This window comes from Eptatretus burgeri, chromosome 15 (assembly GCF_056783735.1).
Source record: "Eptatretus burgeri isolate ZD-2024b chromosome 15, Ebu_testis_v1, whole genome shotgun sequence".
NCBI classification, from domain to species: domain Eukaryota; kingdom Metazoa; phylum Chordata; class Myxini; order Myxiniformes; family Myxinidae; genus Eptatretus; species Eptatretus burgeri.
Window position 1 is genome coordinate 6,002,369 of NC_140975.1, and position 23,369 is coordinate 6,025,737.

Here is a 23,369-nt window from a genome sequence, read left to right on the forward strand (position 1 = left end):
TGTAAATGGTGCTTTGGAAGGTCATGAAGTTGAAGAAAAACACCGGTGTACCTGTGGTTGAAACGTCAGACCTGAGCCTTTGGTTTGGGGACAAATTTATTGGTTGGATGTTCTTTCGGTTTCATTGACAGATATTATTTAACAATTATTTCCCCCCATGCAAAGTCGAGGCTCGAAGAAGCGCGAGAGCACAGAATATAACATGCAGAATACTGTGGAAAGTGGCAAAGCACACAAAGGGTGAGGGTAAGAATGAGGGAAAAGGGAGGGGGTGAAGGACATGGGGGGTTTTTCATAATTTATTCTACATCGGGCTGGTTGCATCATTCCTGGGAGCACCGCTCTGTTGCTGATGCAGTGCCCTCTGCAGCAGTGCCCTCTGTAGGTTATGGCAGGAATTTGTACTTTCTTCAGGGTGCCAGCGATAGCTCGCCAACTCTCCATGAAGGACACCATGGGATCTGTAATGTCCACCAACTAAATCCGTCAGACGGGGAGCCCAGTTTGACGTCCATCCGATGGACCACACACATTGGTTGAATCATCCTACCTGTGAAACGGGACTCAAACCCAGGCTAAACGGCTCATAGGTGAGTGTGAATTCCTCTCGGCCATCCTGACAGCCCACGCAGAGAGTGAACGAGTTGGAAACGAGTGCACACAAAACAGCGGGCTTGAAAGAGTAGGAAGGGGAAAAGCAGGGATGAAACAGCAATGGAGCAAAAAACGAAAATGAGGTTGGAGGGGAAGTTGAGATAAACACAATAACCTAGAAAGGAAGGGGGTGGGGGGGGTAGACTTGTGAAGTTTTAAAAATGGTCGAAGGAATCATGGGTCTGGAAGACCTGAAGAGGAGGTGGCCACAAGCATTCTTGAAGCCACAGTTGGTTGAAGAGTTGAACCAATGAGTGGAGGTGAGCAGTAAGCCGGGGAGATGTCGTTTCCAGAGTTACACTCGACTGTTATTTCCGAGCTGGATTTCTTGGGTGGACTCCGGGAGGTTGGATTGTGGTTTCAATGTATTTCCTACACGTGAACATATCAGAGCAATCTCCAGTGTGGGCTTTCCGTTTGCGTTTAATGCTGGAAGCTACATGCTGCTGCCAAGGCTAAATGGTCGTTTAAATTGAGAGAAATATTCGCAATAAAATGTTGGACAAGTTCAGTTTATTTCTGAAATTGATCAAGGATCAAAAGCTGACTGTTCAAAGCGCTGTCATTGTGCTCTTTACGGCTGCGATGCTGGAGACCCACCAGTACTTGGCCTTTCGGTGTCCCTGCTCGCTGGGCCTCAACCTTCCATATTCATTGATCTCCGTGGCCTTTCCAGCCATTATGATTCTCGTTCTAGGCTTTGCCATGTCTCGCAGGACATGGCGCCTCGCCACGGGCTGCTGTTATCGGCGGAAAGGTAACAAAAACAGGTGAGTTACTGCAGGTGGACTTATGTTATTACGCAAACAAATAAATAAATATGTTGCGTTTTCAGTTCCTGCAATTACTGTCAAATGCAAACGTCATGCTGCCTCCGAAATTGATTGTTGTAAGTACAGGGTAAGACCCTTGGTCATTCAGATGGAAGTACAAGGCTAGACCCTTAGCCATTCAGACTTCCTATAACGACATAAAGGAATGGGTCAACCACCATGAGACACACACACACAAGCATCATATGTAGACCAACGCAGTGTCCCCATCATGAAGGTCGTTGATGGTCCAGCTGGGTTTTTTTTTTCAACTTACAGTCCAATAGTGATGCGGTAGTTCTCCTGAGATGAACTCGACTTTACATTCTGAAGATTAGAATGCAATCCCGAATGCTGCTGCTTGCAGATGTGTTGGAAGCAACAACTTCTGGGATGCCGGTCCAGTGTCCTCAGCATCAAGCCCCCACACCTGTACCCTCAAAAACGTGAAAACACGTCCACAGTAGTGCCGTGCACTTTCACCTGTAGACGACGTATAAGCGGACAGGTTGACCCATGAGTAGGTCCAGATGGTATTAAACGATTTACGCTGATAACCATGTTCTGGAGTGTGTGTCCCCATCTTGACAGGCAAGATCTTTCAGGAAAACGCATGGTGCACGTTTTGTGCTCGCTCGCTGGTCAGGCTCTGCTCGGCCCCTTCACGTGGATCGTGGTGGCTCTGCTCGATGGAACATACTACACGTGTGCGGCGGTTGAGTACTACGGAATCGGTTCCCTGACTCCACAAAGAGACAACACCACTGTACTCGCATGGCTGGCGTCCATGCCCTGCAGGAACTTGAGCAAAATAAGTCCGGGGTCTGTGCGGGACCTGCAGGTGGTTGCGTTGCGTGAACTCGTGGCACACTCTCAGGTGCGTAAAAAGCTTGAGCACAGAGATCTCTTCCGGGCAATTGGTCCATGATGTCTCACCCATGAGACATGTTTTTCAGTTGATTTTATGATTTCTTTTTTTCCAAGTCCCCATCAGCGACGTATCTTCTCTCAAATGACGAGTCGTTTTGTTAATTTAAGTCTTGGACCATAAATCAATCCTATAGGAGTCTATAATCATAATTTTCCAAACAAATTCCTCATTATGAGGAGAAACAAGGTGATGGCTTTTGATTCGCAACTGGTAAGGTGGGAAACAAATCAATACAAGGAATATATATATGTATATATATATATATATATATATATATATATATATATATATATATATATATATATATATATATATCAGTAAGCATGACGTCACAGCAGAGAAAGAGCAAAGTTAATTTGGAGACGATGCCATGCATAAAGTATTGGAGGAAGAGGAACAAGCATGCAGGTGTGTCGTGAATAGGAAGCTGCAAGAACAGTCGTTGTTAGACACCTTCAAAGTTATATATCAGACAAAAATGTACAAAATAAATGTCAAATAATCTCTATTTATGAAAAATAATGAAGGAATATATATATATATATATATATATATATATATATATATATATATATATATATATATATATATATCCACTTCAAATTTCCACATTCTAAACATATTATAGTCTGTTCTCTGAACACTTAGTCTAGGTAGACCATAAGTATATCCTGGTTTGTAGAGTCAAGGAAACAGCTGGACACTGGACATATATAAAGACTAACGGTCTTCAATTTCAATTAATGAAATTCTGAGTTCTTACAACATGAAACCTTCAAGTGGAAAACTCATCTCCAGACTCGTGGTTACAAAAACATGAGGAACATTAACCTTGAAGGAGTTTTAATCTGGTCACATCGGCCATGTTTATCATGATGGTCACATCGGCCATGTTTATCATGATGGTCACATCGGTCATGTTTATCATGATGGGCACATCGGCCATGTTTATCATGATGGTCACATCGGCCATGTTTATCATGATGGTCACATCGGCCATGTTTATCATGATGGTCACATCGGCCATGCTTTTATCATGATAGTCACATCGGCCATGCTTTTATCATGATGGTCACATTGGCCATGTTTATCATGATGGTCACATCGGCCATGCTTTTATCATGATGGTCACATCGGCCATGCTTTTATCATGATGGTCACATCGGCCATGTTTATCATGATGGTCACATCGGCCATGCTTTTATGATGATGGTCACATCGGCCATGCTTTTATCATGATGGTCACATCGGCCATGTTTATCATGATGGTCACATCGGCCATGCTTTTATCATGATAGTCACATCGGCCATGTTTTTATCATGATGGTCACATCGGCCATGTTTTTATCATGATGGTCACATCGGCCATGTTTTTATCATGATGGGCACATTGGCCATGTTTTTATCATGATGGGCACATCGGCCATGTTTTTATCATGATGGGCACATCGGCCATGTTTTTATCATGATGGTCACATCGGCCATGTTTATCATGATGGTCACATAGGCCATGTTTTTATCATGATGGTCACATCGGTCATGTTTTTATCATGATGGTCACATCGGCCATGTTTTTATCATGATGGGCACATTGGCCATGTTTTTATCATGATGGGCACATCGGCCATGTTTTTATCATGATGGTCACATCGGCCATGTTTTTATCATGATGGTCACATCGGCCATGTTTTTATCATGATGGTCACATCGGTCATGTTTATCATGATGGTCACATTGGCCATGTTTTTATCATGATGGTCACATCGGCCATGTTTTTATCATGATGGTCACATCGGTCATGTTTATCATGATGGTCACATCGGCCATGTTTTTATCATGATGGTCACATCGGCCATGTTTTTATCATGATGGTCACATCGGTCATGTTTATCATGATGGTCACATCGGCCATGTTTTTATCATGATGGTCACATCGGTCATGTTTATCATGATGGTCACATCGGTCATGTTTATCATGATGGTCACATCGGCCATGTTTTTATCATGATGGTCACATCGGCCATGTTTTTATCATGATGGGCACATCGGCCATGTTTTTATCATGATGGTCACATCGGCCATCTTTATCATGATGGTCACATCGGCCATGTTTTTATCATGATGGGCACATCGGCCATGTTTTTATCATGATGGTCACATCGGCCATGTTTCTATCATGATGGTCACATCGGCCATCTTTATCATGATGGTCACATCGGCCATGTTTTTATCATGATGGTCACATCGGCCATGTTTTTATCATGATGGTCACATCGGCCATGTTTTTATCATGATGGTCACATCGGCCATGTTTTATCATGATGGTCACATCGGCCATGTTTTTATCATGATGGGCACATTGGCCATGTTTTTATCATGATAGTCACATCGGCCATGTTTTTATCATGATGGGCACATCGGCCATGTTTTTATCATGATGGTCACATCGGCCATGTTTATCATGATGGTCACATCGGCCATGTTTTTATCATGATGGTCACATCGGTCATGTTTATCATGATGGTCACATCGGTCATGTTTATCATGATGGTCACATCGGCCATGTTTTTATCATGATGGTCACATCGGCCATGTTTTTATCATGATGGTCACATCGGTCATGTTTATCATGATGGTCACATCGGCCATGTTTTTATCATGATGGTCACATCGGTCATGTTTATCATGATGGTCACATCGGCCATGTTTTTATCATGATGGTCACATCGGCCATGTTTTTATCATGATGGGCACATCGGCCATGTTTTTATCATGATGGTCACATTGGCCATGTTTCTATCATGATGGTCACATCGGCCATCTTTATCATGATGGTCACATCGGCCATGTTTTTATCATGATGGGTCGGTTGAGAGACAGGAGAGGGGAGTGGGGAAGTCCAAGCAGTGTATACTAAGAGAAAGGAGGGAGTTGCGTTGAGGCCAAAATTCCCTCCACATTTGCAGACGCAATAAATAGATGGCCACTTTGCACGCGCACACACACACACACACACACACACACACACACACACACACACACACACACACACACACACACACACACACACACACACACACACACACACACACACACACACACCGTGCTTTTGGAAGACTAACTGCTCGCATGTGCCTCCAGCTGATGGGCTGGATACTCGTGGGAATAGTGGGCATCACAGCCTTCGCTGTGGCCTGCTGCAGGGTCACCAGATCACCGGTCGGCTTTATGCAGCTCGAGTACTGGAAGGAGTACGTTCAGGCCGAACGGGAGGCCTTTGAGGAGGCAACCAAAGAGCACGTCCAAGAACTAGCCACGACTAACGCACAAATGTTCTTCACTTCCAGTGTGGAACCGAGGTCAGTAATTTGTCTGGCTTCAATCCTTCTAAGTTCCTTTTATGGTGGTCACTCACCGGTCATGATCATTGTTCCTGATCATCATAAAATTGCATTTTAACGCCTTTGAACAGGTAGTTCAAAGGTCTTTGAACACGTTAAGATCTTTGACTTGCTGTTTTCTTTGAATGAGTTTTTATTTGAACACCTGCGGCTCACGTAATCACCAAATGGAAGTTTCAAGAACACGTGATTATCTTGCTGGTTTTGTTTTGTTGATATTTGTCCTCCAAAGAGATGATCCATCCATCTGAGGACAATGTGCTATTGATAGTCTGAGAGGTTGGTGCTGACTGCATCTGTTGTTTGTCAGGCACAGGTGTCCTCTGTAACCATGACAATCCGGTATTTAACAAAAGACTTTGCCCAGGGGATTGGGATGGAGGAATTTGGAAATTGGCCGGGGTACCCGCACACAATGGCCTATTATTTTGAAAAATACGGTGGGATTATTTACCGGCTACAAGAGAATGGCAGCAGTGATAGCAAATGGGACAATCGGATTAACTTTCCTTTGTTACCTGCCCGGACAATCGTATTTGGAAATCGCGGTTGTACGTTTCCACTGGATGTCTCAGAGCATCCAATCAGGACGTCGAACTCCTCCAGTGGAAATGGACCCAAAATGGCCACATCATGCTGCCATCTACACTTGTTGAACCTGGTTTATGACATTTGGTATCTTGAATTTATCCAAGCTGATCTCTTTGGCTAAATTTTGGCTAAAGCGGGTTCCTTTGGCTAAATCACCACTGTACTGGACACAGAACTGGCTGCCAAGATATATAAAGCAGGTGTTGGTAACCTTCATGCTGTCATCACACTTCTGTCAGAAGTGAGTGGATAGACTCAGACAGTGAAACAAAAAAAGTGACTCGAAAATACGAAGCATCCTGCTTCCAGGTCAACTCATGCCTGGGTGAGTCCACAACTGGACCTGGACCAGATGTAGGTTTTGGTGGTTGAAAGGCAGCACCACCAATGATAACACAACCTATGACTGGACACGCATGGAGTCTTCCTCCAATCTTACGCCAGGATCTATGGCTCGTAATTACTTACCTGGATGGAGATCGGACCAAAACACTCGGTGCATGTAGTCAGTGTAATCGGTGTGTGTGTGTGGATATGGGTCACACGCATGGCATGTTACAAACCCAATTAGTCACCCGTGCAAAGAGTGACTTGCCTTCCAATGACCCTCAACTTCAGTCCCTGGAGACGACAGTATGGCATATTGCGCATGGTCACAGAATGCACATCATTTGCTCGTTTATCACTGGCTTTTCACTTTACCTGTGCGGCTGTTCTTGTCCGCTGCTCAGAAGTTGAGGTTCTTGTCCGCTGCTCAGAAGTTGAGGTTCTTGTCCGCTGCTCAGAAGTTGAGGTTCTTGTCCGCTGCTCAGAAGTTGAGGTTCTTTTCCGCCCTTTTGCTCGTTGAGATGAAAATATAAACATGAAATACGACCGTGTCAACACCAATTAACATCACTCATTCCCTAGGGTGTGTTCTGGGAGCAAGCGGCTTGCTGTTTCTTGCTATCGCTTGTCAAGCCAGCTGTTCTGTATCAACCACTTTGTAAGCAGCTTGCTAAGCCGCTCGGCAAGCGGAGAAAATGATTAAAGCAGGTGTTTGGCGAGCGGTAAGCGAGCTGCTTGTGAGCGGAACACTTCGACATGTTACTTTCATTGTGACTTCTACTTTTCATTCTAATTATTTTTATTTCTTTAAAATCTCCAAACATGCAAAACCCATCCCAGCCCTCCCCCAAAATGCACACCGGCAGGTGTCCTGATAATGTTGGCATGAGGCTCCTCTTTCTAACTCCTCATTCCCTCTCTTTCTTTAATCCTCTTCCTGGTACTCTCTTGTAGTCGCTGCAAACAAATTAAATTCGTTTGGTGGAACTTCTTGGCACAAAAAGATCGAGTAAACCCGAAAACAACGGTCTGGGCATCATTAGATGGAGGACCACGATCGCATGGTTTCCATGGAAACCGCCCTGTTGTTAAGCAGTGCCGAGCACTCCGTTCTGTTGCAGTGCTCGCTGAGCGCTTTGAATCAAGTAAGCCGCTTGCTGAGCGGTAAGTAAGCCGCTTGCTAACGGAATACTACCCAGGTGTGAAGTCGCTGCGTCACGTGATAATAAATGACGCCATTGTGCATGCGATTAACTGCGATTTTCTTATGTCACCTTTCAGTGAAGGGTTTATTGAACCCACAACGGAGAGTTGGGATGCCGTGACACACCTGTACACGTTCTCTCCAGAAAACGTCTACTACAGTGTGCTCCATGAATGGGCAGCGTCTCATGGCAAGCGCAGTTCAGGTCCAGGCAGTATCTGCGAAGCATTGACCTTTGTGGACGGTCGACTCCCACCTCGTCAGCGCGTGGATCCTTCACACATCGAAGAGCTTGAAGCTTTGATCGATGAGAATACGGGGAGAGAAGTGGGGGTTTGAAACCAAGACACACAATGAGCCTTTACTCTCACCCTTTGGTGAACCGATCGAAAATAGACACATTGTGGTTATCAGCCAAGTTATTTTTTGTATACCTTGTCGAGGCTCATGTAGAGCTAACACACAATGCACAGCAAGGGGGGCATGAGACAAGAGGGGCGGGAGAGGGAAGGGCAAAACGGTGGGGAACAGAGACATTAGGAGATCTGTGGAAGAGAGAGGGATGGGACGGGGAACATGGGGAATAGAAGATGGACATTACAGGGACTTTCAGGAAGGAAAGCAGGGAATTTGAAGGAGGTGGGCTTGGGTGGATTATCGGGGGTAGAAAAGATCGTGGATTTGGATGGGGGATGATAAGAGGTGGTGGTGAACAGCTGTTTTGAAGGCCTGGAGGGAAGAACGGGAAAGAATAGAGTGAGGGAGTTTCTTCCAAAGGCGGGGAAAAAGAGGAATGAAAGAGTGAAGGTGAGCAGTGATTCGTGATTTTGGTAGTTTTATCAGAAGGGGGTTGTTGGTGGACCTTGAGCACCTTCTGGAAATGTGGTGGGGACAAATCACAGAGAGAGCAGGGGGGGGCGAGGCTGGAGAGGAGATGGTAGAAGACAGAAAGACCACTGACCAGCCTGCGGTGATTGAGTGAGAAGCCCAAAGACTCAGCCTCATTGGGGGTGATGCTAATGATCCGAAATGCCTTGGTTTCCACAGCGTGAAGCCGAGAAAGGTGGGAGGCAGGAGCACCAGCCCAGAGGGGAGAGCAGTACTCCATCAGGCTGTGGACAAAAGCTTTGTAAGTGGTCAGGAGCTCAGGAGGGCCGAGGAAGGACTTTGCACGATGGAGGATTCCCAGTCGGCGACTGTCTTTGGAGGTGAGGTTTGAAATGTGGCTTTCCCAGGAAAGGTCATGGCAGATAGTGAGACCCAGAAGCTTGAAAGAAAGGACTTCTTCCAGAGGATTGTTGAGAAATTGGATGGGGGGGGGGGTTCTAAACGGTCCTTTCGAAGAGACATAGTGAGAGTGTGAGATTTATCCGGATTGAAAGACATGTTCCACGTGTTGGACCAGTTTGTGATTTTATCCAGATCTACAGTGAGCGGAGAAGCTGATGATGATGAGATCATTGACGAAAACCAGAACAAGAAACAGAACAGGGCCCAGAATGCTACCTTGAGGAACCCCAGCCTGGACAGGAAGAGGGGATGAAAGAACTCCATTTAGGGCCACACGTTGACTGCGGCAGGAGAGGAAGTCTACGAGCCATGAGTGGAGATGGCGTTGGATACCATAGGAAGAAAGTTTGGTGAGCAGGGCAGGGTGCCAGACTGTGTCAAAAGCACGTGATGTGTCCAGGGATACGGCTCAGATTTCCTGTCTGGCATTGAGGACCTCCATCCATTGTTGGGAGAGCAGAAGCAGCATATCCAGGGTCGAGGGACCTGGTCTGAAACCAAATTGATGATCGGAAACCAAGCCATTGGAGAAGAGGAAGGATTTAATGTTTGAAGCGATGATGGATTCCATAACCTTGCTGATGATTGGGAGAACACTGATTGGTCTGTAGTTGCAGGGATCTGTTTTTGCACCTTTTTATGCAGGGCAGTGATGTTTGCTGATTTCCAAGCAGATGGCAGATGACCTTGAGCAAATGAGAGGGTGAATAGAAGAGAGAGAGGGTGAGCAAGAGCAGAAGAGCAGGCTTTGAGGACACGTGGGCTGATGCCATCTGGACCAGTTGCAGAATCTGAGTCGAGGTTTGACAGCAAGCTCTCCCCCTTGTCAGGAGAAAAGGACACGGAGTCCAGGGACAGTTGGGTGCGACTGGGTCAGGTGGGTAGAGAAAGTAATGGGTTTTGGACACAAGATTTAGCTGCAAACACCGAGTTTAGGCATTCAGCTTTTTCACGTGCGGTATCAGCAGTGCGGCCATTTGAGGTAAGGGAGGGAATGGAGGGGAATATACACCAGAAACAGATTTGATTAGATGCCACCAGAATTTGAAGGAGGGAGAGAGGTTTGAAAGTTCAGACTTGAGATGAGAAAGATGTTGTTTTCTGGCTCTCCTGAGGGTAGATACACACTTGTTCCGAGCTTTATGGAAGTAACTGAGAATGCCTTCAGTTGGGTTTGCTTTTCATGAGGCAAAGGCAAGTTGTTTCAGGACAACTGCCTCACCACAAGCTTCAGTAAACCAAGGGCGGGAGGAAGGGTAGGACAATTGAAGATGAGAGGGGATGAAACTGTGCATGAGGGAGAGCAAGTTTCTTTGAAAGAATTCCAAGGATGAGTTGATGTTGGAGAAAGTAGTGTTAGGAGACCAGTCTATAAGTTTGATGGCTGCTTGGAGACCCTGCCAGTCGGCTTGAGTGAAATTCCAGACTCGACGGCGGTGAGCTGGTTCTCTGATAATAGCCAGAGAGATGTCCACTTTGACAAGGACGTGGTCAGAAGAACCGATTGGAGCGGAGAAAGAGCAGCAGATATTGTCAGGGAAATTTGTCAAAATCAGATCCAGAAGAGATGGAGTACCATTGGTTGAGATCCGGGTCGGGAAGTTGACCGATTGAGTCAGTCCCAATGAGTCGCAGAAAGCTTTTGCTGAAGTGCCACGACAGGTGAGAGAGGTACCCACACCTAGCCAACTGGCATGATGACAATTGAAGTCGCCACATATGAGGAAGAGAGAGTTTGGATGAGAAGATAGAAGTTGGTCCATGTTTTCAGATAGTGATGTGTAGATGGAGTCATCACTGTTTGGTGGATGGTACAGTACACATATAAACATGAGGTGGGAGTGGAGGGGAAGGCGTAGCCAGAGGTATTCCTGGGAGTGTGGGGGAGTGAGGGCTGTGCAGGGAGAGTGAGGAATAGTGTCTTTGATGAAGAGAGCAACTCCTCCACCAGGACGATGCTCAGGTCTGTCATACCGGAGGAGGAAGTAACCAGGGAGAGATACATGGGAGTCAGACACGTCTTGGGGGAGAAAAGTTTCTGTTAGGCAGATTATGTCTGGTTTGTCAGTGGCAGCCTGTATGGAAAGATCTGAAAGGTTTGAGCGAAGGCCCCGGATATTTGAGGTCCACACTTTTCATTAAGAGGTTGTGGAAGAGGCTTTGGGTGCAGGGGATGGGGTGGGCGTAGGACAAGGGACGAGGGGGGAGGTAAGGAGGGTTGTTGAAAGAGTGTGAGGGATTGCAGAATAGCTAGGGGAGGGGGCTGAATGAGGAGGAGAAAAGGCTCTGTGGTGCTGGGGGAGAGGGGGGACAAGAGAGGGGGAAGAAAGCAGTTGAGGATTTGAGGAGGTGGAGTGAAGAGATGGAGGTGAGAGGGCAATGGAAGGAGGCAGCTTTGTGGATGAGAGGGGGGGCAACTTTGAGAAGGATGAGTGAGGGGGATGAAAGGTGGGAGAACGGTGAGGGGGAATTTTTGAGAGAGGTGAGAGGGAGGCTTGGAGGGAGAAGAGTGGGATGGTTGCTTTGAGAGTGAGGGGTGAGAGGGGTGAGTTGGCACTGAAGTTAGAAAAAAAGAATGGTTGATAGAAAGCGAACGCTCAGAGCAAACTGCGGTTTTAAAAAGTTTAAGGTCAGAGATGCGATTAAACACAAATCTTGATGGATGCAATAAAGGCGAATTCAGAGAATGGAGAGAAGAAACGCTGTAACAGTTGGATTTTTTAGGCAAGGTATGAAGGAAAGGTCGAATTGAGAGCAGTCTGTTTAAATAGCAGAAGAGTCGTGCATTATGATACAGTCAAGAGTACCACACGTGTGAAAGAGGAAGATGAATCATTTTAAGAGATCGTTTTTGTTATTATTATTAATGTTTAGAGAGTTTTCAACAGATTAGGTCATGGAAGTGTTTTCGAAAAAATCAAGGAAGAAGAAGAAGAGGAGGAAGAGGAAGAGGCGATGAAGAAGAAGAAGAAGAGGCGAAAAAGAAGAAGAAGAAGAAGAAGAAGAAGAAGAAGAAGAAGAAGAAGAGGAAGCAGAGGAAGAAGAATGAGGAGAAAGGTGGGGGTTTTTTAATTTAAGATCAGAAATAGAGTGATTAATTGGGAGGAATGGGGACGTTAGGAAAGTGGGGAAGACAGAAATTGAAGGTAATGGGGAGAAAAACAAATAAACACGATCGTACACTGAGTGGAACCGGTAGGCCTCAAGCCTCAAGGGTAGGCTTCAAGCACCCGGTAAGACAACGTCGACAAAATCTCGCAAAATAGCACGACTTTTGAAACAAAACCGAACTAGGAACACACAGTAACATGTAGGTGACAAAGTAAACAGTTAAAAAGGGACAGATAATGACCGGAAACTTAACTTTGAGATTGTCAGCAGAGAGCCCTGAAGGAGACTTGTCGACGCTCCAAACCCAGAACCGGAAGTTTGCTACAAACTCAAAATAAATTTATCCGTTTGTTTTTTAAAACCACGTTTGTGAGTTCATTAGTTATTTATACCATCAGGCTGATCCATATTGGGCAATGTAATGATTTGGATAAACTTTTTAAAGGCTGAAAAGAAAGTTTAACTTTGACGAGGTCAGGAGTTAGATCATACAGCGAGTGATACAATGTGTGGCTTAACAATGTTAGCTCCTAAAGATTGCTCGTAAGTTCACGTACAGTTAGCATCAAGCATTTAATTTTAATTTGTTCCCGGTAAATTTGTTAAATGGAGGCTCTCTGCCTCAATTTAAAGCCGTGTGGTCTTGGCTCTACACGGGTGTCTCATTTGTGGGGGATCTTTGGGCCACCTCTGCAGAATCGATAGGCTGCCGCCATGTTGCGGGCCAGTTTGTGCAGTACTGACTGGGATTATTCTTCAATAACAACAACAATATGTAAGATTGTGCAGTTCTGGCTTCACCTAGGCAACAGCACAACACTTCAGTAATGTCACGTAGCTCTTCAACGAGATGTCTAACTGTATCACCTTGTTCTCTGTCTGACAATAAGTCATACCCTTCCCAGATACAACACAATGTGGATTTGTGTTAGTCTGTCCCCCTTCATAAGGACGATTTAAGAAGGGGTTTATAGACAATCTTTCAACATCCCTGTGTGTTCACGATGCTCTATTTTTCAGGATAAATGTTTAAAAAAAAAAACCTCGATTGGAAATTTAGACGGTGACTTGCAACCGGACCTGAAGGGCGGTGTACAGAAACTTTTAAAAAGCAACAATAAATACAAGACACAGGGAGGTGAAATTCACTGCACATGTTGTGTGGCACGTGCAGAGTAAAACGAGTGTTCAATTACGTCCGTAGGATGTCAAATAAATAAACAAGATATAATTAAGCACACCTGACGCAAGGCCGAGGCTTCAGACTTTGGCATGCTCACATTGCTGTACTGTCAAAATGAAACATCCCTGAAGATAAAGAAAATATGATCACATTTGTACATGTCGTGTTTTAGAATAACGCTTTTTCTTGCTACGAAACATCATATATCTTCCAGTCTCCTTCAATATTTGGAATAAAATAATTCCAACCAGTCATTTTGATGGGCTTTTATATGAGTAGATTCTAATACACGAGCAGAGTACCCACCCTATAGATGATCTTGTTCCAAGCATGCAATGCAACACGTTCTTCTGACACATACCTTTATTTGGGCAGTGTATAGGCAACTGACAGCTCTGTGGAGGCAAAAAAATTAATAACCCATGAAGTTACGTACATGAAGCAAAGCCATACCTACTGCTTATAATTCAAAACACCTCACTGCACTGGAAAATGTAGGGACGGGAATACTGTACTGTAAATGGTGGAGACTTGTAATACCCTAATCCATCTGGAGGTGACGCTACACGATACACATTTACATTGAGAATATGCATCTCCCCTCCAAAAGTACCAACAAAGATAAAAACACCTCCACAATTGGGGTTATGTTGATCTTATGTAGCAAGTATGAATATAATCGGCCCATGACTGGAGGAGGAGTAGCACGACAAACACCGGTCCATGAATTATAGTTAGGATTCAATAGGTGTGGAGAATCTGGACTATATACGTAAGCCATTTGCTCATCCCTTAAATGAGACCTTCATATCGCTCATCACCGAATTGATCATGTCATGTGTATACATACAGCATGTAGATATAAAGATATTGTTGCGGACTCAGGGGCAGAGACGAAGACCAAGAGGGGTGAGCTACCTCGGGTTCCCACCACTCTCCAGAATCGCAGGCCGTCGCACACAAATAACTTTGTGACGCGGTGTGGGTCGCTAATCGGCCATGAACGCCAATAACTCGACCACGTGACTTAGGGTCCTCCATCTGATACCATTTGCCGAAAGGGCACGTGATCTAATTATTGGGGGACACGCCCTCGGTGCGCACTTGCTCAAACCGGATCACCTTACCAGATCAGATGCAGCCGAGCGGGACTGCTAAGCACGTACCAGCTCGGAAACAGATTGTTGGGGGATAACATCTTGGCTAAACTAGGGTGCGAACCGTGCAGGACCAATGGAGGAAAAGACAAAAACGAGCTGGGAACATTTATATACAAAGCATTTATTTACAATGGCGAGGAAAAGTATGTGGCACATTGAATGTGGTTTATTTGTATGTACAGCAAGGGATAGTATAGCAAGGAATTTGTGGGGTGCGAAAAAAGACAAGCAATATTATAAAAACAGACACAGAGCAGACTTATCCCATGATAACTTCTGCAATCTTAACTTAAACTAGAACAGGCACCATCACACACACACACACACACACACACACACACACACACACACACACACACACACACACACACACACACACACACACACACCTGGGAAGATTAGATATAGCCCAGAGAGAAAGACAGATGAGGATAAACGATCTCTCAATACCTGGCACGATCTGCATACCAATGCAACCCTGAACGCTTAGGGAGAGGTAGGTGGGAGTAATACGGGTGGTGTCTAAGGTGTGGGTGTGGGAGGTGTGGTGTGTCATGCAATGTGGGGGGGGGTGCAGTGCCAGAGGAAATGGGATTGCGAGTCGGTAATGATGCTCTTTGTGCGTACAAAAAAGACGGAATAGAGAGAGAAGAGAGAAGATGCGTAAGGAGAAAGATCCCTAACCTAGCCATGAATACGTCTGTTTGTGTCGCGTCTACCTCCGTAGGACGCTCCCCCTGAGCATTCCACCTCAAGATGTGGCGCGTTATCTCCTGCTTAATCACTTTGCCGGGGCTCGTGGCAACGTACGCTCCGCACCGGTCCGTCTGGCTGCACGGGGTTGGTGGAACGTCAACAGTATGTCAGGGAGTCTCGGCAGTCGCCCCGGATTAAGCTCTAATTGCACGAAGACTAACGGAAGGTCGATCTGCATGAAGACTTACAAAATAACTGCCTGGGGATCACTGTATGTTGGGTGCCATTGCCTTAGAGGCATGTGGTTTTGTCAAACTGCAACCATTTTTTGTCTGTTCGGTATAAACAGGCCCTTACGAGTCACAGTTTGTGTCACTATCGGTAGCTGTAGGCTGTGCAGGGTTTGAGTTTTTTGCTGGGAATTGGATTGGAATCCTGAGTTTGACATTCAAGAAATTCTCTGATATCAATCTCCAACATTACACAGGGTTATCTCTGCGAACACGGATCTTTCCCTGCGATTGTGACTCGTGACGCAAGTTAAAGGCCGATTCTTACAGAAATGCAAACTGTCTTCAGGGAACAAGAAAAACAAATCCACAAAAGGGAACCGCCCAATAATGGACACGAGGGCACGTCAATAAACTGGTGATATATCATTCCCCCAAACCTACTTTAGTGTACTAGCAGAGTACCCGCCTGATGGACGGTCATGTTCCAAGCATGGACGCGTTCTTCTGATGCATATCTTTATTTGAGTGGTGTATAGGCAACTGACATCTCTGTAAAGGCAACCCCCCCCCCCCCCCGCAATAACCCAGGGCATGTGCATGAAGCAAAACCAGACTCACTGCTTATAATTCAAAACACCTCACTACACTGGAATAGCTTGGTGTTGGCTTAGTGGTTAGGGTGGTGGCTTCGGATCCTCGGGTCCTGAGTTCGAGCTCTGTTGGCCACTGAATTAACACCAGTGGGTTGACTCAGCCTGTCATCCTTCCGAGGTGGGTGAAATGAGCACCAGTTTACTGGTAATAGGGGCACTGCATCAGCGGCAAAGCCGCGCCCCTAACCATTGATGCAACCAGCAGCCAAAAAGGCAGTACGCAATGGGAACTGCACTGGGATGTGGAGACAGGGATACTGTACTGTAAATGGTGGAGAATTGTAATACCCTCTTCTACCTCGAGGTGGCATTACATGAAACACATTTAAGTAGAGAATTTGAGTACCGTCCCCCCCCCCCACCCCCCTTCAAGATCACCGGCAAAGGTAAAAACACCCCAAAACATTCATTTGGTCATTGACATCCGATGCAGCAAGTCTGGTTGTAATGGGCCCAGAATTGTAGGAGGAGTAGCGTGACAAACAAACAAACCCACAAACACCAGTCCGTGAATTATAGTGAGGACAGTGGTCAAATCTGGCTCTGGACCCACCATTACCATTTTTTTCAGAAAGAAAACATTTATTGCCTATGTTAGTCAGTGTTAGCACAAAGCAAACGTTAGAAAGTTAGAAACGAAATGTGTTGGGACATCTAACCTCACTGAGGGTGGGTTTTTAGGTGACAAATTAAAATTTGATGTTGTTGATGGACCATCTCAATTTTTATTCCACACGTATTGTTACGGGGCCGGGACGTCGGCCGTGAGCGTGACCGCTAAACGGAGCTGCAAGTCGGCTCGACCGAACCGATCGCCCGGAATTCAGATCGTCGCCCCGGATAAGTCCGGAGTCGACGGGTCCTTGTTTTGGACCGTGAAGGGCCAATGTTTCCACCACGTGGTACAGGGTTATTTGCCAAATCTTCAAAATACTAGAGACCACGTGGCGATCTACTGAGCCTCCACACCCTCGACGGAACTCATACAAAACAATCCGCTTAGCGTACTCGTTCCGTGTGCGATTCCGAACGGTTTAATCACCGAGAACCGTCGGTCCGAATGTCCCCTTACGGCGGCACAACGGCCTTGCTAATCTTCCCCGGCACGCGACATGCTCAGTCAATGAAAGAAGGAACGTGGACGAGCTGAAAACATTTAACAATTGGGGTTTATTTATACTGCAATGGGGAAATGAGGGGAGCACGTAAAGCAGAGCTATACCGAATATAAGAAATGCAATGTAATTATATAGAGCACACAAAGCACTTAACAGTTTTCTACTTGTTAGACGGGCCCACGGACACACACACACACACACACACACACACACACACACACACACACACACACACACACACACACACACACACACACACAAGAAATGGTGGCTGATGCCTTTAATACGGACTTCAACTCGGAGGGACAGATGAGCTGAAGCCCAGGACCTATCTGGGACCTTTCCACCTCGTGTGGTCTTCCAGCTGTTCGGTCCAGGCACCAGCGAGGGCGAGCCGGTTCCAACCACCGCGAGCCGCAATCCTTTCCGAGCTCCGGCGGATCCCGTCACGCTCCGGAACACGTGCTGGTGAGACGAGGTGCCGATCCTTCCCAAAGATGCGTCGCTTCCCCGAAGAACCACCGACCAAGATGAGGCCAAGGAGTCGCACCAAGCCGGGAACCAAGCAGAGACCACGAAGAGCTCCACGAACCAAGAAGAGCCAGCCGAACCAGACCACGAAGCAGAACAAAAACCGAACCAGCACCAGAACAACTCCCCTCGAGCCAAGCAGAGGGTCCCCTTCTTATCCCTCTCAGCCCCGCCTCGCTTCCGGCGTGACTCATTCACCCTCGTGCGCCACCCCTCGCAACCGCGGGTGGGGGCTGTTTACCTCGCTTTCTGCCAGACCCGCCCCAACCGTCATTGCTGTTTACGCTGTTGAATCTCGGGACGGGAGGGTTCTTCTTCTTCTTCTTTGTGGAGGAGGGTCATCTATGTAAATAACAGCGCATTTACATAGATTTACCCATTAAACAATGGAAGGCAAGCTATCTATAGAACACGTACTTACTGAGATAACTGAGCTAAAGGACCTGAATGTTGAGTGTGATCGATTTCCAAATTCGTAACAGTATGACATACAACACTCCTTTTATTCAATGCACCTTCAAAATGTTTAAAGCAAATAAGATCACCCTCGGAACCTTTGCCATGATACCGACAATGAAGTGAAGTACGTATGCTCAGAGTAGCAGCAAGCTACGTAGTGATGCTCAGTCTCGATGGTGTATTATGGTGAGAACGTGCACTCAAAGCACAAACGAGTACGTGTGTGTGTGTGTGTGTGTGTGTGTGTGTGTGTGTGTGTGTGTGTGTGTGTGTGTGTGTGTGTGTGTGTGTGTGTGTGTGTGTGTGTGTGTTTCTTTATTGTAGTTCCATTATGGGCCATAAAACAAAACATGGAAGAAGCTAAATGGGCATGAACCGAGTAGCGCAGCAGTCACAATTCCATACGTACACCGTACGGCATACATGCCTCAAGATAGACTGGAAAGGTAGATAACGAAAGAGAGGAAACGAGAGTAAAAAGAGGTGAAAGAGAAGGAAAAAAACCAAAGAGACAAAAAAAAAAGCAATTAGAATGAATAAAGAGAATTGTGAAAAAATTTTTCGAAAGTAGTGTGAAACGAACAAAGAACAAAGATGTCAGGAAGAACCTGGACATCAAGATTTCAGCAGTTACTCCCCAGGCTCAACACAGTGACATGTACAAGCTCCCAGAGTACAAGCTGGAACTAACACCTTTCAAGCTCGGTGCGATCTATTTACTGAGTTTGGGCTCCCTTTGTCACGCGACTCTGGCGGTCTTTGTTTATAAATATAAAAATCACATCCTACCAGAAATCGAATTAAAAATAGTCACAAACACATCACTGAGATGTATTTCTTTTGATAAAGTGTTCATTCATTTATCGTCATCGTCAACAAGTCTACAAGCTCAAGTCCCAAGTCTTTAAGGCCAAGTCTCAAGTGAAGTTGCGAGTCAAAAAATTTGCGACTCGAGTCCAAGTCGCCGACTCAAGTCTCCAAATCGAGTCGCCATCCCTGCTTCATGGACACAATGCCGAATTAGCCCACCGGTGAGATGCCATCGTCGTTTTTCTTGCTTCTTATTGAACTCGTGACTGTATTCACATCCACTCAAGCTTAACAGCTTATGAGACACCACTCATACTGAACAAAGTCATCAACCTTTAGCGGTGAGTAGAAGTCGATAAACCCGATTTTCCATATTGGTGACCCCGACACAATCACTTGTTATCATGTCCATCAAACCTACCTCCGTCGACGACATCCACCAAGGTGCATCTGCTGAGGTACCAGCACAGCAATCAGTGTGGCAACCTGTGTGGCAATCAGCATGGCAATCAGCGTGGCAACCTGTGTGGCAACCAGTGCGGCAACCAGTGTGGCAATCAGCGCGGAAACCTGTGTGGCAACCAGCGCGGCAACCTGTGTGGCAACCAGCGTGGAAACCTGTGCAGCAACCAGCATGGCAACCTGCATGGCAATCAGCGTGGCAACCTACATGGCAACCAGCACGGCAAGTGGCGTGGAAACCTGTGTGGCAACCAGTGCGGCAACCTACGTGGTAACCAGCACGGCAACCGGCATGGAAACCTGTGTGGAAACCAGCGTGGCAACCTGTGCGGCAACCAGTGCGGCAACCTGTGCGGCAACCAGCGTGGCAACCTGTATGGCAACCAGCAGGGCAATCAGTGTGGCTAACGTGTGCAGCAAGCAGCACAACCACAATCACCAGCAGCTGTCCCTCTCGTGCTGGCAGCCAAGACGGAGCGGTCTGGCCGTCAAGTCCATTGGCCATCTCGTTTTGTACATTTTTTTTGGAACCTGAAACTTTGGGACTGTTCATCATTTTACATTACAATTTTTACATCTTTCTGATTGATCGCTTTCTTCCTATGTTGACAAATTCTGGCTACTAGGGAGACGTGTATTTTTTCGTCAATGCCAATTTATTAGTACTTTTACATCATGGTTTCTAAATCTGGTTTCTAACCAATTATTTTGCGACAGGTCTGGAGGACCTCCCCTTCACGTGACGAAGAGAGGAAGAAAGGGCTTTTCCTTCTGGCAGCTTGCCATTTTACATCTTCGTCTTGCTGTCTCTCTTCATGTTCAGCTTTGTTTCGTCATCAGGATAGGGAGGACTGCTCTCTGAAAACGTGGATGCCACCTCACAATCCCTCACTCCACTGCATCGCTCCTGCCACCTTTCCTGCTCCCAAGCTTCACCATCACCCAACACATCCTCAACTTCTTGCTTATTAAGTCCTTGCCTGTTTTCCCCTTCATTGTGGTGATTCAATTTTCTGTGGCACCTCGAGGGGTTTGGTTTATTTATTTCATTTCACTGTACATAAGCTGTGTGTGTTCCCTTCTCCCCATTTGTGTCTGACTCTCTTAGTTTGTCTGCTTTGCGCGTCCCGTTCCCGTTTCTACCCATACTCCTTGTAAATATACCCTTATAAGGGTAAGAAACGTTTTTTCCAACCTTCTGCCTCCTGTGCATGCCACCGCCAAATTAGGCTTTCCATCGTGTGACCTTGAGGAACAGTAAGTGGAAACAATTGAAGGCAGTTACATAGTTAGAAACCTTTTGGGCATTCACGGGATCAAAAGATCCCAGCGCTGAGGCTTATCATGTTTGCAAGCCTCCATCGTGACATCTGGTGTCAGTTCATGGGATACGAACCCATTTAATTTCCTTCACAAAAATTGTTCAAATCCAATTTAAGCGCAAAGAAAGCGCAATTGGCGTTGTTAAATTGAGGAGATTTTACTTGCAAATTCTAGCGCATGCGGGAATCGTGGACGAAATGGCGGATGATGTGGAACATGTGGTCAGAGGTGAGCCAGGGATGGGGTCCAGTGAGGAGGAGCTCAGGTTAAGAACCTCCCCCACTCCTGAACAGTATAACTAGGAGGCTGATGCGACATTCACTCAGGCCATGTAAGAACAATTAATGGTTTTTAAAAAATGGACAAAAGAAATGTGCGAATAATGGGAGAAATAAACAAACTGGAAGAAAAAACAAATGAAAGAAAATAAAGATGATTTGGGAGAGAAATCAATAGAAACAATGACGTTTTTGGGGCAAAGGCACAGGCACAGATAAAAGGTGGAATTCAAGCTTGGTTCAGACTTTAGGGATATGCCTAGTGTTGGCTTAATGGTTAGGGTGGTGGGCTTTGGATCCTAGGGTCCTGAGTTCAAATCCCGCTCAGCTGTTGAATTAATACCAGGTGGGGTTAACTCGGCCTGTCGTTCTTCCGAGGTCGGCAAAATGAGCATGTTGGTATACTGTGTCGGAGTGGCGACCCATCCAGGATTGTGCCCAATAGCCAAGAAGACAGCTTAGGCAGAACCAATGCTCTGCACAGAGTATGGTCCCAATCTCCTCCTCTTAGACTTTAGGGGATAGCAATAAAGGGAAATTCCATGGGGATGTTTGCAAATGGTAATGGCCTGGAAATACATCGTGTCACTGTGGATGTTGTTCTGCCCCAGTGTAAAAAAAACGATCATGAGACCAACATTGAGGGTTTCGAGGGAGAGAAGTTTAAGCCCTGTGGATTGCAAAATCAACTGTCGTGATGTGAAGTACGGTGCTCATGGGTGCGCAGTTAGACCCGGCAGGGGTTCTGGTACACCGGGGACCAGTGGGAATGCGCACAGGCTCCACAACCACAACTGAATGATATTAATAGCTGTGCCATGAAAAGAGTCTTTGGTGGTTGTTGAGGATGGATTGTGATCAATGTTATCAAATGCCCCAATTGTGTAAAGTTCCTTTTTAAAGTACTTGAGGGCACACCAGTCCGTCGATGAAAAAAAAATTGTTGGCATATGGAGTTAGCCAATGCAGCCTCTAGCTAAAGAACACGGCTGTAGGAAGTGCTGATGGAAAGTTCTGCCAAATAATTCACAAGTGATTGGCTTCTTATTTGTGTGTGCACTTTGAGTCCAATCTTGGGAGTAGCAAGAGGAGGTTGACATTCCATAGTATGTCTTCTGAATTTGGCAATGCCGTCTGACCCCTTACTCGTCTTTTGCTCTTGCTTCTTGCAATTAAAAAGCAGCAGCTGACCTACGGTAAAGGAAGCTTGTGATGGTTGCCATTGGTTGTCCGGGTTTGGCACATGAAGAATCATGGAAGTTATCGTCATCAAACTAGGAGGAAGTTGGTGTTGGCAATGCTGAGTGTACTTTCTACAGATTGGATTTGTAAAGTCCCCTGAAAGAATTTCATCACGGCCAATGCGAGCAGCGTTCGCAAAGAAAAATGCTTCGTCTTCATAGTTCCTGAATATTTTTCTATCCACCAGCGATTCTTTGATCCAATCTGGAGATATTAATGTCATCGATTTGAATGGATGCTTTATTTCTTGTCTTCCTAAACTGCTAAAGTGATTAAAAATGCGGTCTTTCAAGCGAGTTCTGTTGATCAAAATATCATACCCAATTTCTTTCAGTCTTTTAACAAACATTTAATGGAGATCAGCAAGCTTAAAACTGGACAAACCATCCTCTATATTGTTTTCAATGTGCGATATCAACTCTTCAGGGTGAGTCATAAGTCACTGAACACGATTTTAGCTGCTAATACAAGATTGGTTAATAACATCTACCAGGGTGAGCCATAAGCCCCAGGAGTAAAAATAAAATATCACAGGGATACAAGTACAATACCTCCTTAGACATCGAGTGCATCCGTGACAGCGGCGGCATCAAACGGATAATCCGGTGTTTTCCTTTTTTTTTTGTCCCTCTCTTTTGCTCTTCTGAGTTTTTCATGGCTGGATGTCATGTGACCCGTCTTGTGCCACCTTACATTATTTTCAAGAAGCAGCTGTGGTAAAGCTTCAACGTCAAATGGAAGTTGTAGAGGCAAAGCATCCAGTTTTTGAAGTTGGCAAGCGTTGTCTCGGAAATTCTTGAATACAGAGAAAGCATCATGGCTTCTGCCTTTCGTTGGAGTTGTAACTGGTTTCCCATCATCTTTTTTGGCACAAAGCACATACATTCCAATGCGTTACCT

General features: G+C 45.8%; 1 protein-coding gene and 1 long non-coding RNA gene across 6 annotated transcripts in view; one reads left to right on the forward strand and one right to left on the reverse strand.

Annotated features, from left to right (window-relative positions):
• LOC147011402 (uncharacterized) overlaps positions 1-23,369 on the reverse strand; it is a 189,865-nt gene that overhangs the window by 83,303 nt on the left and 83,193 nt on the right. For 3 of the 4 annotated variants that reach the window (XR_015051766.1, XR_015051765.1, XR_015051763.1), the window contains exons 4-7: positions 23,021-23,367; positions 13,811-13,899; positions 7,991-8,218; positions 7,092-7,222 (exon numbers count right to left, since the gene is read on the reverse strand). This is a non-coding gene — a long non-coding RNA (uncharacterized LOC147011402). Of the gene's footprint in view, positions 1-7,091; positions 7,223-7,990; positions 8,219-13,562; positions 13,630-13,810; positions 13,900-23,020; positions 23,368-23,369 lie in introns of all 4 variants that reach the window. The other variant, XR_015051764.1, reaches the window with a different exon arrangement.
• Positions 1,082-23,027, forward strand: LOC147011404 (calcium homeostasis modulator protein 6-like). Of its 2 annotated transcripts, none has more exons than XM_085857426.1 (4): positions 1,082-1,424; positions 2,058-2,343; positions 5,539-5,756; positions 20,344-23,027. In XM_085857426.1, the coding sequence occupies exons 1-4, from the start codon at positions 1,150-1,152 to the stop codon at positions 20,486-20,488; spliced, it is 924 nt and encodes a 307-aa protein (XP_085713552.1). In that variant the 5' UTR covers positions 1,082-1,149; the 3' UTR covers positions 20,489-23,027. The 2 variants fall into 2 exon arrangements, with proteins under 2 accessions (XP_085713552.1, XP_085713551.1); XM_085857425.1 differs by lacking the exon at positions 20,344-23,027 and adding an exon at positions 7,998-11,492.

Coding starts and splice junctions, on each gene's coding strand:
- LOC147011404 (XM_085857425.1), top strand. CDS start 1,150: ATGTTGGACAAGTTCAGTTTATTTCTGAAATTGATCAAGGATCAAAAG. Junction 2,344..5,538: donor AACTCGTGGCACACTCTCAG/GTGCGTAAAAAG, acceptor ATGTGCCTCCAG/CTGATGGGCTGGATACTCGT. Junction 5,757..7,997: donor ACTTCCAGTGTGGAACCGAG/GTCAGTAATTTG, acceptor GTCACCTTTCAG/TGAAGGGTTTATTGAACCCA.